This window comes from Passer domesticus, chromosome 10 (genome assembly GCF_036417665.1).
Source record: "Passer domesticus isolate bPasDom1 chromosome 10, bPasDom1.hap1, whole genome shotgun sequence".
NCBI lineage: Eukaryota > Metazoa > Chordata > Aves > Passeriformes > Passeridae > Passer > Passer domesticus.
Window position 1 is genome coordinate 29366043 of NC_087483.1, and position 15488 is coordinate 29381530.

At 35.6% G+C, this 15488-nt stretch overlaps 1 protein-coding gene across 4 annotated transcripts in view; it reads left to right on the forward strand.

The window, feature by feature from the left end:
* Window positions 1-15488, forward strand: part of MAP3K2 (mitogen-activated protein kinase kinase kinase 2) — a 48343-nt gene that overhangs the window by 16851 nt on the left and 16004 nt on the right. For 2 of the 4 annotated variants that reach the window (XM_064434910.1, XM_064434912.1), the window contains exons 4-11: window positions 1564-1604; window positions 3974-4073; window positions 5832-5945; window positions 6555-6654; window positions 7560-7690; window positions 9727-9806; window positions 11699-11766; window positions 14807-14902. In XM_064434910.1, the coding sequence (XP_064290980.1) occupies window positions 1564-1604; window positions 3974-4073; window positions 5832-5945; window positions 6555-6654; window positions 7560-7690; window positions 9727-9806; window positions 11699-11766; window positions 14807-14902 (730 nt within the window). Of the gene's footprint in view, window positions 1-1563; window positions 1605-3484; window positions 3578-3973; window positions 4074-5831; window positions 5946-6554; window positions 6655-7559; window positions 7691-9726; window positions 9807-11698; window positions 11767-14806; window positions 14903-15488 lie in introns of all 4 variants that reach the window. The other 2 variants (XM_064434914.1, XM_064434913.1) reach the window with 2 other exon arrangements.

Below are 15488 nucleotides of genomic sequence, written 5' to 3' on the forward strand. Positions count from 1 at the left end.
GAATGTCCTGCTGTGACTTCTGTAATTATTTTTCTTGCCAGACCAGTGAGCATACCAGAATGAGCTATTAGTCTCCCACGTGTGCTGCCATTTTCTTTCTTCATATTCTTATATTAGCAGCAAAATGAAATGGTGGCATTTCAGAGCAGATCATAGTGTGTGCTTCAATAAATAAATTGAAGATTATAGAGGTATTTACATCATATGTAAAGTGATTTTATATTTGTTGCTATTATTATATTGGAACTATACTATTTTAAAATTCCAAGGAATCATTTTATAGGTTTAGAAGAGTACCCAATTGTCACATATATCATACCAAGAAAGAATGTCAGTACAGCAGCAGAAATATGCTTAAACTCTTTCACTGCATCTTTTGCCTCAATTTCTTGTTCATGCAGCTGGAAATAAGAGTTCTTTCCAGCTGCATTTTTTTCCATAGATACTGAACACAAATAAAAAAGTAGTAAATATTTAATTGATAGGTTTGAACTACTATATGGAGAGGTTAGGATAGGATGTAGACTTCTACCTAAATTGAGTTAACTGTATGTTTATTTGATTTGATCCTTAATTTACAGTTCAATAAACTTCAGTTTATACTTATTTTAACCTTTTAAAAATGAAATTTTTTCGATATATTTGGCTCTTAAACTGTCAAAACCAAATGTCTACATAATTTTCATTCTGTGCTTTAAAAGTTGTGAGAGTGTAACACAGTGGTGTTTTGCTACTGTCATGAAACTCACATCTAAGCTGTGATTTAGACACTGTGGTAACATCCACATATGATCCAAAATTATTTGAGTGTAATCAGTGTTTAGAAAGTTAGAAGAAATGTTTATCACTGTTCCAGTTTGTGGATTTTGAAAGTAATCATTTGAAAATCAGTTCTTTTGGAAGATGAAACATAGTTGCTTGGATAAACTTTGTGGTTGAATGCATTATTGTTTTTCCTGCAGTAGTTGCTAATACAGGTTGAGTCTTTATGATTTTGCAAAGCAATGTTATTTCCATGTAATTCTAAGTATATACAGAGATGGTTATTGGGATATGTATTGCATGACTGCTGACTTAATTGTATGTGTGGGTTTCTATGGTAATGCTTATGAAACAAGACATGTTTCTTAGGCCTGGGACGCTCAGCTGCAAAGTGTACTTACAAACATGTTATTGGTAGCTAAATCCATCTGCCTATTCAGGTTACGGAATTCTTTGGTAACCAGTTCCACGTTAAATTTAAAGTCATAAATCTGTTATAATATTAACATATATTGATAGAAAATAATATGTTTATTTACAGAAGCATCCATTGCACTGCAGAATCAGTTTTTGTATTTTAACCCTCCAAGTTGTTTTTAACACTTTCTGTTTTATAACTCTTTAAGCCTCTATCACATACCTCAGCAGATGTGGCTTATTAAAAAACTTGATATATTGCAAAGGACAGAAAATTAATATGGAATTTAGTTCTAGTGTAGGAGTATTAAATGGGAGTTCATGAGCTTCATCAAAAGAGGTAATAACAAACTAATTGTGGTTCCTTTATCTCTTTTCTTACAGAATGATGTTAGAGTCAAATTTGAACATCGAGGTGAAAAAAGGTAAAGAAACAGTATTGTCTCTTTGTTTAGAGTTTGGTTATGATCCTGTCAAAGTTTCAAATAATTGGTTTGAAGTGTTTGAGATCTCTAAGGTTTTTTTGTTTGAGCTTAAATTTAATTTTTTTATGATCACAATTTAAAGAGAATTAACTGTTTAAAATGTGGGTTCTAAGTATGCATAAACACCTAAATATCATACTGCAACTATGTCCAATGTAGTATCCTTCATTTGGTTACCCTTCAGATAGATCTTTGTAGCCTTGAATAATTACTTAAGTCATTAAAATAGATCTCAAGTTTGAGTAGACCAGAAAATGCATTTTTGTTCTTCATTGTGTGTGTAATAAATGTGTGATAATTTATTGTTACTGTAATACCCAGAGGAGGAGGTCAGATTGTACTTTAGGGGTGCCAGTCTAACAACAGTAAGAGGAAAATTTATTAGACTCAGATTGTTTTCATTTAATCAGTTAAAATTTATTTACATTTTGTTTATGAGAGAGGTGGATGATGCACCTGCTTAAAGTATACAAACATCTGTCTTTGTATAATCTCTTCTCTGGTGGCTGCTCAAAAGCTTTTACAGAATTGGATGTATAATTCCATGCAGAACTGGTTTGTTGACAATTCATTTCGCCTGTCTCTTTCTGAAAGTATCAAATTTCATTCTACTTACAGAGAAATTATGGTAGAATAAGATTTTTGAAAATACTTACTAAGAAAAGGAAGTAATATCCTGGGCATGCTATTTCTCAGGAGAAATATTAAATTCTTTTTTAAAACTTAGCTTCAATAAACCTTATACTAGTTCTGGGTAGCCTTTAATGTGACTCTCTGAACATCACATGAAAAAGTGCATCAGTAATGGTTGAGTTCCCTATATAATTTGGAGGGAATATGTCTTTTTGAAGGTTTTGAGAATTGAGGTCTCATCTACCTAACAATTTCAGTGAAGTAAGAGGAAACATGAATTTCAAAACAGAGAAATGTTTACATGCTGCCAGTCTGCACAGATGGTGCATTTTGCAGATCATCATATTTCACTTTCACAGTGGACTAAGTTAACCAGTTCAATATTAATACAAGCACAGAGTAAGTGCATGGAAAGATACCTTTTCCAGGTTTTTATACTCATGAGCCTAGCTCCATTATGAGCTGTTCCAGGTGACTTCAGCCTGCTTGCCCAGGGGTTCTGGACAGCCTGGGCTCGTTGCTCAGCATGAGTTACAGCACTTCGGTTTGCCCCGGCATGTAGCTCTAGTGATCAAGGGAAGAAATCATGCAGGGAAAAAAAATTGTGCAATGGCTTTCTCACTAGTTTTTAAGATGGGAAGTGAAAAAGAGAAGTGATTCCAGACTTGCTTTCAGTGGTGAATGTGGCACTTTGTTCCAAGGAGCATGTAGTGTGATAGAGTTGCAGGCTTGCTGCCCAAATTATTAACTATAGTGAGAATTGGTGTTTGTTGGGTTTTTTGGGGGGTTGGTTTGTTTGGGTTTTTAGAATCTTTTAAAAAATAATTCATTTTTAAAAATAATTTTTAATTTGAAGTGGCCTTGTTTCTAGCCTCATTTCAGTGAGAAAAAATGTCCCCCAAACCTCCACACTACTAACTGAACTACTGATGGAAGGGACCCTTTGCTAACTTTTATACTTCACAGAACTTGAGTGCACTTTATTTTTTTAATGTGAATTGAGTGTACCTTAGTAGTTTAGTGCCTTTTAAAAGCTCTTTTTTGTTTAATGGTCTTGTATCTCAAAAATGAAATGGTTTTCTATAGTAAAAGGTTAGTTATACACAGTTTGGGCTAATTGGTTTGATGGGACATTGAGTTAAAAGAAAATCTTAAGTTGTTGACCTACAACTGCACCATTCTTACAGGAGCACACTTGAAGCACAGTTAGTGATGGACTGGGCAGTTTGAGTGTGTAGTTCATTATGGTAAAGATGGTGAAATTTAGTTACCTTCCTCAGGTAAGATAGTCTTTCGGATTTCCAAAAAATGGGGACTACAGGAGTAATTACTTTCTGATGCTTATGCTTGTCAGCCTATGGTACTCCATTGTCTTAGCTTTCTAAAGTGGAAAAATGTAGAAGTTTATAAGAGTTTCCCTCAGAAATGGAGGCTTGCAAAGCATTAAGCAAGTAAAATAGTTACAATGAAATCTAATTCTGATTATCCCTTTTAGATTTTTCATTGCTTTTCTTTCTTTTTTGAAAGTCTCAAAATATGGAGGACAGGGAATAAAGTATAGCCTCTTACAGTCTTTTTAGTAGTAAATTTTGTTCTGAGATAGTTCTTAAGTAATGACTTGCCACATTTCCATAAGTAATGGACAGAAATTCCTTATAACTTAAATTGTGTTTCAGGATCCTGCAATTACCAAGGCCTGTTAAACTTGAAGATCTTGCAGCTAAAGCAAAAGTTGCTTTTGGACAGACTATGGATTTACATTACAGCAATAATGAGGTAATATGCTGTGTCCTCAAAATTCTTGCCTTGGCCATTGATCATTTTAAGGCTGAAATTTGCTCTTGCAAGAAGTGGGAACCACTTCTGTGACCAAACTTACTCCTGTGACTAAACCCCAGATATCTAATGTGTGTTTTCTCAAACATGTAAGTCTTGTCTGAATTAGGATAGGCCAGAAATGCATGAAATGTTTCATGAGTAGTGTTATATCATAATGATGCCTCCGACTTGTTGAGGAATGGATAAATTATCTTCCTGAGCTTCCACAGTCCAGTTGTGTGATCTTGGGAAATTCTTTACCTCTTTGAGCTTTGGCATGTTTGTAAATTTGAAATAGCTTTTATCCTTTCCTGTAGGTAATTTTCTTTAAGGATTAATCTTGCAAGATAACTAGAATGCTGCATTCAGGTAATGTGTAGTTTGGAGAACTACGCTTAACTGTTGCTCCTCTAAAATGTCTGGTTGCCAAAGATTTCTTGGTACAGGGCCAGCACTGTCAAGCCACTTAGGCCTGATCAATATTACTTCTGGCTTTCCTTTAGAAGTAGGGATAGAATTATTAATAGCAAATGTATTTACAGATGCAGGATCCATTCTTAGGGGTTACATCTGGCTTTTGCCTTGAGTCAGCAAAGTGCATGAAGGCTTATTCATCTGCTTGGTTAAGCACAATGTAACTGCTGTATCTACACTGCATCTTTGCAGAAGAAAATGCCAGTGATTGCTCTCCGTTAGTTACTCATTACATTACCAGACACTTCCGTGAAACTGATCCTCAAAATGAAGAATTCCAGCAGAAGGTTTTTGGATGTTTGGAAGGTCAGGTGAAATGGCCCTTCATAATGCTTTAGCCTCAGCTCCTTCCATTAGTAGATTTTTAGGCATTTGAGTAGGTTTTCTGCTTCTTACCTTCTGCACTAGTTGGCAAATCATCCCATCACCTTTCAGAAATGTGATGGTAATAATGTGTCACTGGTATTAAAAGTGCAATTTAACAAATAGCATACTCTTCATTTTATCAAGATCTTCCTCCTCAATCCCATCTCTTTTTGTATAAAAGTACTGTATTTAAGCATCATTGACTGAGGCTGTTTACAAGTAGAATAGATTTGAAAATCTGTATGCTGTTTTTCCTTTGTTACAAGCAGAAGCTGTAATTTACACTCCTGAAAGATGAGCCAAATTTTCATTGTAATAGAATTCAGATTTCAACTGCACATTAATGGCATAATTTTCTGTTCTAAAGATATATGTATGCCAAGCTAATTCTATTTAATTAGATACAAGTAAGATTCTAGTGAGGACTAGAGTTGTTGCACATGGATCACATCTTCCTTAGCAAATGCTGTTGTTCAGTGGAGAAATCGTGTTAATCATGCAACTTTAAACAAGTGTATTTGTAACAGCTGAGATACAAAAATCTGCTTTATACTCTATGAAATAGGACTTAGGTTTATCTTACAGACTTGTGTTAATTTAGGCATTGACCCAATTGTACCCATTTTGCTGAAACTTTTGGATATTTAAGTTCTATATATGCAAAGTGGTTGCTTCTTGTGAAGACTTGTTCTGATAGTAGAGGAATCTGAAGGAAGAGTTAAGGTTGAATTTTTAGTACTTAAGGGATCATTTAATAAGGTTTATTTTCAAGTTGTTTTCTATGAAAGGAAACACTCTGTTTCTCTGCATTTGAATTCCTCATTTTTTTCTTGTGTGCTGTTTAAGACTTTTTTCTCCCTTCCCCTTGTTTTGTAGCTTGTAATTCCATTAACCACACAGGATGACCTGGACAAAGCAGTTGAACTACTTGACCGTAGTGTACATATGAAGAGTCTCAAGATACTGCTTGTAATACATGGAAATACACAGGTATGAGCAGACATGCTAAATGCCTTTTCCTCAGTTTTCATAATGAAATAGAATTTGTATCTTTTCTTGAAGATGGCATTTCCCCAATTGAATGTAATACTGATTGCTTCTTCATTTCACTTTAAACATCCATTAGCATTTTGTGCTGACTCAATTTTAAGTCTTTCCTAGATCCTGTTCCTGTCTTTTTGTTTGCCTCCCTATAGTGGTAGAAAAGTGAACCTTAGTAGAATGATACAAAAAAAGCATTCAGAATTTAAGTAATTGTAATAATTTGAAATTGTTCTTTAAATCATATGTAAGAAGTTCAGTATTTGTTGTAGCAAAGACTAGTGGTCTATAGACTAAATGCTGAGATATTTTGGTATTATCTAACAAATCATGGCATTGATATTCATAGGATTTGTATACTGGCACATATTGAAAATTAATTTTAAAGGCTACAAATGAGCTACTAAAATAGATGAATTGTGATGTAAATTGGCAAGCTGCTTTTTTGAGTGCTTAAAAAATGAAATGTACTGCAGAAAGCCTATAAAGTTCACGAATTATTTTCATTGTCAAGAATGTAAAGTATAACTGCAGGTTGTAATACTTATGCATTTTCAGTCACCCAGTGTAAATAACGTGGAACCCTTGCCCTCACTGGAAGATTTAGATAATATAGTGTTTGGTGTGGCAGACAGAAAAAGGCGACTGTCTGTAATAGGTAAGTTGCACATTTCAATAACTTTAATTGTAAAAATGTCTTTTGTCTTTTACTACTCATGAAAATTTTGCTCCCAACACAAACTGTCTCTTCTACTCATCAGTGAGTACTATAGAATTTGCATTTGGGAGAGTTGATTTTGAATATTAGGACAAAAGGCTTTTTAAATATATATAATACAGAAAATTGCCCGGAAAAAAACCCACAACTAATTTAGTGTATATAGAGTTATTTCAGGGTAACTTAAAAAGCTGATGTTAGTACTCCCCTTTATTTTCTAATACAGGAATGAGCTACTGAAAAAGCTGGTTATATGACAATGTGTTTCCTTGCTCATTTTATGACCTCCATAATTTTTACTATGTGAGCATTTGTTTAACATACTGATTTTGGGATTGATATAACCTCTTTACTTATTCATGTTTTAAAGTTGGGTGATGTTAACTTCCAAATTTAATTATGAAACTAGAGAGCTTAATTAATAATTTTCCAGACAACGTAATAAATTATTATACATTTATCATGAATATATGTATTTCTGTTCTTAGAGACTTAATATTCAACAAACTGAAATTTTAAGAGTTGCAAAGGATTAGTTGACCTGGGTAGAAGGGTTTTGATTTTGGTCAAAAGAAGGAATTTACTCAGCTAGATATGTGGACAAATTATGTTTCTGTATAATGAAAATTCTCTTTAATGTCATCGAAGCAACTCTGCCCCTAATTTTTCATAATTTCTGGATTGCAGATTTTAAATGCTATACTTAAGTCTTGTATTGCACAGGTATTTGGGGGAATTCCTAAAGCTAGTAGTGATCCAGGCAGGCTCAGTGCCTGTGAAACATTTCAATAAAGCCTTGAATTCTGGTTAGTGGAGAGACTCTGACCACCCTTTTCTTTCAAAAGGTTCAAATACTCGTGATAGGAGTTCACCTCCCCCAGGATACATTCCAGATGAGCTGCATCAGGTGGCTCGAAATGGATCCTTCACCAGTATCAACAGTGAGGGTGAATTCATTCCAGAAAGTATGGACCAGGTACGTCTGTGATTATTGAAATTCAAGTTTTTGTTAAGTTTCTTTATGAAATACTGCTGTTCAAACAGGATATGGAATTATTAGAAGAAACAGCAAAAAAATTGATGACAACTCTGTAAAACTTGATTGGTGACATAAGGTTGAAGTAATTGTGCTGTTTAGTCTTGCAGAACCTGTTTTTTTTTCCTCTGTCTCTTCAATTTTTAAAATATGCTGTTACAAGGAGAAAGATAATATTTTTAATTGCCGTGATAGTTGAGTGAGAAAGTTACAAATAACAGCAGAGATGCCAGGGGAAAACATTAGAAAGCACAAGCCCCTTTATTTTACCGAGAATGATATGTAAGCAAGACCAGCTTTACAACTTTTCAAGGTAATTAAAAGGAAATTTTAAGAAAGAGTTTGGATCTGTCAGAATTATTTGTACTCTGTTGATACTTAAGAGTCGGGATCAATGACCCTTGTGGGTTCTTTCCAACTCATAATAGTCAGTGATTCTGTGTGGTAGGTACTGTGCTGGGGTAGGGGCAAGGGGATGGCTGTAGGCCTGGCATAAATAAGCTGTGAAAGACTTCACAAATTCACCTTTTTGGTGTGTAAAGATCACAAATATATGGTTTTATTTTTCGTCTTGCCTGCATTAATGTAGTATATCTTCACACTTAGCAAAATAAAAATCCTACTCTGTGAATATAAAAATTGCCTTTCAAAACAGCAAGAAAAGGAGCAGGAATGTAACTGCTCACAGAATTGGCACTGGAGAAAGAGATGTTTCAAGGAGGAAAGAAAAATAATTCTGCATACACAAATCAGTTCAAGTTGTTGTTGACATTGGCAGTGTATTTACAAATGGCAAGAGGCAACGGTTTTTATGAGCTGACTAAATGAGAGACAGATGATAAAATAAAGGCAAGGGGATAGTGCAATTTGTTGCACAATTTTAATGACTGAGCTGAGAATAGGGACTGAATCTCCTACTTTCCAGACCAGGGCTATTCATTATCATAGCCGTGTGGTCAGATCCAGCCCAGGACTAGATTCATTCCAGTAAAATAGTTACTTTTGGTGTAGGCAAAGTAATTTCTGGTCACTGGCTGGTCAGACAGACAGATGATCCCTGAAGCCTGGGATGTCCATTCACTCCTAAGTATTCCAGAAATAAATAACCTGTCATGTATTTATTGCTGTGTGAGCTGTCAGCAGGTTTAAATTAATGAATTTTACTTTGATAAGAGGTCAGTTTAGTTCAACCTAAGCAGCCTCAAGGGCCATTCTGGGGTGGTAGGCTCACAAATTCTGTTTGCTCCCCCCCACCTACATTGCCACATCACCTTGGCAAGTGTTGGCCATGCTGCCTTTATCTGTCACAGCCTGCCCAACAGACAAGAAGGGAATTTGGAAGTGGAGGGTTTTCCTCTGCTCTGCTGTTGATCTGCCTGAGCACAGCTATTGGCACTCTGACAGCAGACCTCACACTTCCTGTAAGAGATGAGGGGTTGGATGAAACCCATGGGCTACCAGTTGGGCCATAGTGCATTGGCTTAGAGAGGTAATCAGTATTGTTCAGCATGAGACAAGAGGAATAAAAATGCTGAACCTGTGATAAATGTTGTCCTCCCCAGTACAGAGAGTTCATTTAAGTGTTTGAGTTTGTGGAGTGCAAACTCACTTTCAGGACACTGTTTCTTTAATAAGTCCTTGATTGGTGTATGGCAAAGTAGGTGCCCAGGACCTTTAAGATGCAACACAGACCATAAAAATTGGAGGGATAACTGCTTAATTTACAGCAGAAGACTGTTGTCCAATTCATGGAAAAGAATAGATGTTATACAACATATCAAAACAAACTTCATTTTAGGAAGGAGCTAATTTTTAGGCAACAGCTGAGCTTTCCACGCTGTTTTTACCAGTTCATATCTGATTTGGATTTGTTTCTTATTAGTTGTCTTATAGCAAACCCCTTAACTATTTAGGGAAAAAAATTGACAAAAGAACCCCTTGAACTTGTTGATCTTCCTCTGTTTATTATTTATTAGATGCTGGATCCATTGTCTTTGAGCAGTCCTGAAAACTCTGGCTCAGGAAGCTGTCCCTCGCTTGACAGCCCGTTAGATGGGTAAAAATTATTTACATTCATTATTTAATTATTTATCTATATTAGATTGCATAATGTCTCAGTTGTAAAATACAACTCCTCTCAAGTGACAGTGCTTCTTCCAGAAATTCTTTTGTAAGTTATAGAATGTTTATAAAAGCTTATTGAAATTTAATTGCTTACTAACATATGGAAAATACTGTAGCACTTTTTTTTTCAATAATTTGTATTTAAACCACAAAAATTTAGATTTAAGGTCCTACAAAAATGTACTGAATTTTTTTACTAAATGTTGCTAGGTCTTTCACATGGGTAGTATATATATGCTGGCAGTGAGCCACTCCATTAAATTTACAGTTCTTAGGCACTGCCATATGAAGTAGGCTTTCCTTTTCCAAAGCAGGGGGTACCCAATTCAAGCAGGAGGGTAGAATAATTTTCTGGCTTCAGCAGTCAATCCCATCCTTTCCTTTGCAATTACTGTCTGTTCCTCTCCCCTTGTTCCTGTTGCAAACTTCCAACTGATTTTTCTTTTTTAAAGCCCACCAGTCAGCAAGAGGCAGTGTGTGTTGTGGGGGTTCTTTTTGGATTGACCTCTGAGGAGACCTCTGTGTTTTGAGGGGGTCACTGTCCACCAGACAAGTCAAGTAGAGCATATTCCTGTTTGGTTTATGGTGGTCAGGCAAATAACCTTGGGTTTAATGTGTAGACTTGTTCTTTGTTTATTTCAAACTGCAAAACTAATAAAACTGCTAATAAAATATTTTATTTAACTGGTAGAAAGGTGAAGTGTTGGAGGTCACTGCCTCTGGTAGTTAATCAGAGCTGTATTATTCAGTAGTAGTACTGTTTCATTTCAGAATATGTGGTTTGAGGACACAAATAGATTTGGTCTAACAAATACAGTTTTGAGTTTAATAAGTCTGCATATCACAAGCAAGAAGACAGTAGACATGAAAAGTATTTTGTGGTTTTAGTGTAGTAGGTTATACGGACACAGTATTTAATGTAGCTCCATAGAAAATACGTTTATCTAATAGCCCAATTTAATGGTTTTGTGGGGTAGAAGTGAGTGGAAGAAGGGGAAACAAAGCAAACTTAATGCAACTTATATTTCTTCTTCAAAACTCTTTTTGGTTGTTTTTGTTTACTTAATTTGTCACGTCTACTTAGTTTCTTTTCCTTTTTTTTTTTTCCATTTAAATATTTCCTACAAAGATGTAGGTTTTGTGTCTCCATTTAGCTTCTGTTACCCATTAGAGAAATTCTTACCAGAAAAAGGAGGACACTGTTTTGGTATGTTTATGGAAATAAACTGTTATCGATTGCTCTGACTGGCAATCCCATCCATTCCTTTTGGTGGCTGGGAGTTACATACCAACTGTAGGTAAGAAACAATGTGATTATGTAAGAACCAAAAAATTCTTCATCATTCTATAACTCAATAAAATCACTCTCTTAATCCTATGACTTTCATGGAGAGAAGAGGAAATGTTTTTTTCTCATTAAAAGGTTCTACACTTCTGTGGTTAAATTTCCTCAAGAGTTTTTGTAGTCTGTATAACCCATTTTGCCAGTCTGTAAGCCTTTGTGTTTAGCCATAAAGGTGTTAAACATAACAGTGTTCCTTTGTGGCTGTACTTCTGATAATTCATGTTTTTACTAATATCATTGCTCATTAACAGAGTCTGTTGCTTTCTTACCTACATTAAGCTCAATGAGCAAGCTTTTCCATTGTTGATGATCCTTAATTGTTACAGTTACCTACTAGAATTGAGTTTCAGAATCGAGTTCCACGTTTGTAAACTGGTGCAGCAATCTGTATAGCAGTGGCTTTTCATCAGTAAGAGGACAGTAAGCTTGAGTCTGGATTAATGGCAGTTTTTCGATTCTGTGTATTTTTGCATTTCCAGGGACAACTATCCCAAGTCTCGGATGCCAAGAGCACAGAGCTATCCAGATAATCATCAGGAATTCTCAGGTAGGCAAAAATCACTGCAGACACACTAGCTTTGCAGAACTGCTCCTCTTGCAAATAATAGGATTTAGAAGGGATGTTCACATGGGAGAAGTATTGTATTACACAAACAATATGGTAGAAGAAAGCAAAGCCACCCCAAATGCACATAGTGAAAGATATCGTGGAAATACAAGAAATTTCACGTTTTTTCCAGGTTATTGTGTGTGACACCACCCCTAGTGGGTGTAGTATAACTATCTGCCTCTGTAAAAAGAATAAATGTTGCAGTGCATAGGGGCATGCAACACTTAGTTAAATTGGACTGTAAATAATATCTGTCTCTCAGATGGTGTATAACTGTGGTTAATTTATTTAATTTGGAGGTGGTAATCCCAATAGGTAGCTAAGCCTCACACAGCTGCTTGCTTACTTCCCCACGTGAGACTGGGGAGAGAGCCCAAGAGGAAAAGTAAGAAAACTCATGAGTTAAAATAAAGGCAGTTTAATAGCACAGCAAAAGCTGTACACATGAGCAAAACAAAACAATGAATTCATTCACCACTTCCCATCAGCAGGCAGGTGTTCAGCCATTTCCAGGAAAGCAGGGCTTCATCACTCCTCGTGGTTATCTGGGAAGACAAACACCATCATTATGAATTTCCTTCCTTCCTTCCTTCCTTCCTTCCTTCCTTCCTTCCTTCCTTCCTTCCTTCCTTCCTTCCTTCCTTCCTTCCTTCCTTCCTTCCTTCCGTCCGTCCGTCCGTCCGTCCGTCTCTCAGCTTTTGTTGCAGAGCAAAACCTCAGATAATATGGGATATCCCTTGACACACCTGGGGCCAGCTGTCCAGGTGTGTTCCTTCCCAACTTCTTGTGCCTCCCAGCCCACTCTACCAGCTGGCAGGGCAGTGTATGAAGCAAAAGGGCTCCTTGATTCTTGTCAATGTGCTTCAGCAATAACTAAAATATGTTATTAACAGTGTTTTGGCCACAGATCCAAAATGTAGCACCATACGTGCCACTATTAAGAAAATTAACTCTATCCCAGCCAAAACAAGTACATGGAGCTTGTTTTCTTCTCTGTGAAATAAGTATCACTTTGAAGTGCTCATGACTTCTGTATTTGAAAGCGCTGTAAAGTGACAGGATGGAGAGCTGTGCGCTGTGCCTATGAGTTAATCATCACCACTAATGGTTTTTTCATACAATACTCTGGCTCAAATCTAAGTTGTTGTGCAAAAAAAATCTCAGGATGCCAAGTGCAGTGGGTAACCTTGAAAGTGCTCTGAAGTGTTTCCTCACAGTCATGTCTCACTGCAAAACTTTGCTGTTGAACAATAATTAGTTTCCAGTAAATCAAAAGGGGTTTGTATTTTTTCAGTCTGTTACATATTTTGAGGCTCCTTTTTATTTTGATTTTGAAGCTTTATCCAGATAAATCTGTGATGATGAGTTTTTTCTTTCTAGAGTGCTTAACAGATTGCACCACTTTTAAATAAAACTAAAACTGTGTGTAAATAGCATTTAGGTGGCAGAGATAAGTACCAGAAGAGTTGGAAATGTCAGAAATTACTTTACCTCTTGTGTAGTCCTAATCTAGTTTATTTGTATTCAGTTACTTTTCTAATAAGATCAGTTACTATTCTAGTAAGATCATCTTGCAATATTTTTTATTGGGATTTGTTGAGTTTTTTCCCATTCCATGTTCTCGTATGTAAGCAATGGGATAGAGAGCAATCATTAATTCCATATTCAATATTTATTCTCATGATTTGAAGTGTAAAAGAAGCAGAAAAAATACCATCTGCCCTAGTCCTTCCTCCTGCCACCACCAGTACAGGGCTTCTGCAGAGGAGTGTGTAATGTTCCTCTCTCAGAATATACTCCTAATCACATATTGCTCAAGGGTTCTCTAAATGCAAGATGTTCTTCTGTGATTTGATAGATTTTTTTTCCTTGCCCAAATTTTTCTTGTCCCTATTTCAACTTGTTTAAACTTTCTCAGCATCAGCTGTAAGTTGCAACAGAAAGTTGTGTAATTTATTGTGTTTTATGAAGAAGTATGTGCTTTGTAACTTTTTTTAAGGCTTGGTTTTTGTTTTTTTCTGTTACTGTTTTTCCAGTGGATTTTTTTGGTTTGGTTTTTTTATGGACCTCTTTGCTCCCTTTGCTCTTCTAGTATGTAGAGGCCTACATTTCTTATGGAGGAGCAGTTTGTATCTTTGATCATCTCTGTACTTCTGAATATTTTCCAGTTTTACTGAATTCTTTGAAATTGAGTAGACCAAAACTTTGTTCAGTGTATCTTACAGCATTTAATTTTCTTCTCAGCTAATACAAAGAGTTCAGCTGCTACTTTTTTGGAAGTCTCTATCACAAACCTTTACAGATGGCTATACTGAATTTCACCTGCAAATTTCATGTACAGTCATATAGACTCTTCAGGGCCTACTCTAATTATTCTGTTGGTTTTATTTCTCAAATTGATTTTGTCACCTCACTGGTCCTTGTTTTGTACAGAGAATTCATGGATAATTAAACTGCATGAATTTTAGCCCGGATTCCTGTGGACTGTTGGCTGTTTCCTTCCTTCTTATGTACTTATCTTCTAACCATTATGCCTGAGGGACTTTTTCCCTTATCTTATACTTTTCCCCCTCAATTACTTTTAAAAGAGGATCTTTTGAATGTGTTTTAGTAATTCAAGCTGTATTGACTCATTCACCAGTTTTTCATATTTATACAACTTCAAATTGTATTCTTTGGAATAGTTTCTCCTCTATAAAGTATTTTTAAAACTGGAGTAATCAGGCATACTGCAGTCCTCCAACATTCTTTTAAGCAAGAGGTTACAAACCACTTAAGCTGTTGAATTCTTGATCCTTTGGGACTTCTAGTTCTTATGAGTTGTGTAATTTTATTCTATACATCATTTTCCTTTGATGCTTCAACCCTTCATATCTTCTGATATGTTCACCCATTGTAAGTTTGTATTATCAAAGTGATTAATTTAACGTGCTTTTGTCACATTTTAGATTTTGAAATGAATAATTTTATTTTCTAGTAGAGTATGATATCCCAATATTTGAGAAATTTGGAAAGGGAGGGACTTATCCCAGAAGATACCATATTTCATATCATCAACAAGACTACAATGATGGTAAGCACTGCAACAATTTTATTAATCTGTTTTTCTCATCTGAAAATGTGAATAAAATTGTAAGATCTTAATGAAATTAAGTGAAAACATTGATAAAATTGGAAGCTTCAATTCTTTCCCCAAACTCACTTGCTAAGTTTCTAATGATTGATAGAACCTCTGAACAGTTTTATCTCTGGTAAAGTTATGGATTACACAATTCCTGATTCATATGCACAACTGTGGAAATGTTTTGGCCACACACATCATACAGTATAAATTTTTGACTTTTGTGACCCTTTTCTAGATAAAGTAGGTATGTCTGTTTGTAATGTCTTGTTTTGCTTTAAGAAATCCCTAGTACAGTGGAGTTCCTGTTAACAGTTTCTTAGATTAAAAGAGTAAATAAAATATAAGAGCAGTGATGTAAACTGAGAATTGATTGGTGAAATAAATTGTTGGAATGCAAGGCAGCACCTGCTAATGTGTCCACAAAACTGGTTTGGACAGTAATACCGTTGATATAAATTTAGCATGTGTTAAATTTCTAAGGAAGTAGAGAGGAGCAGCTGAAGGATTTTCATACTTGAGGATGTGTCAAGCGCTA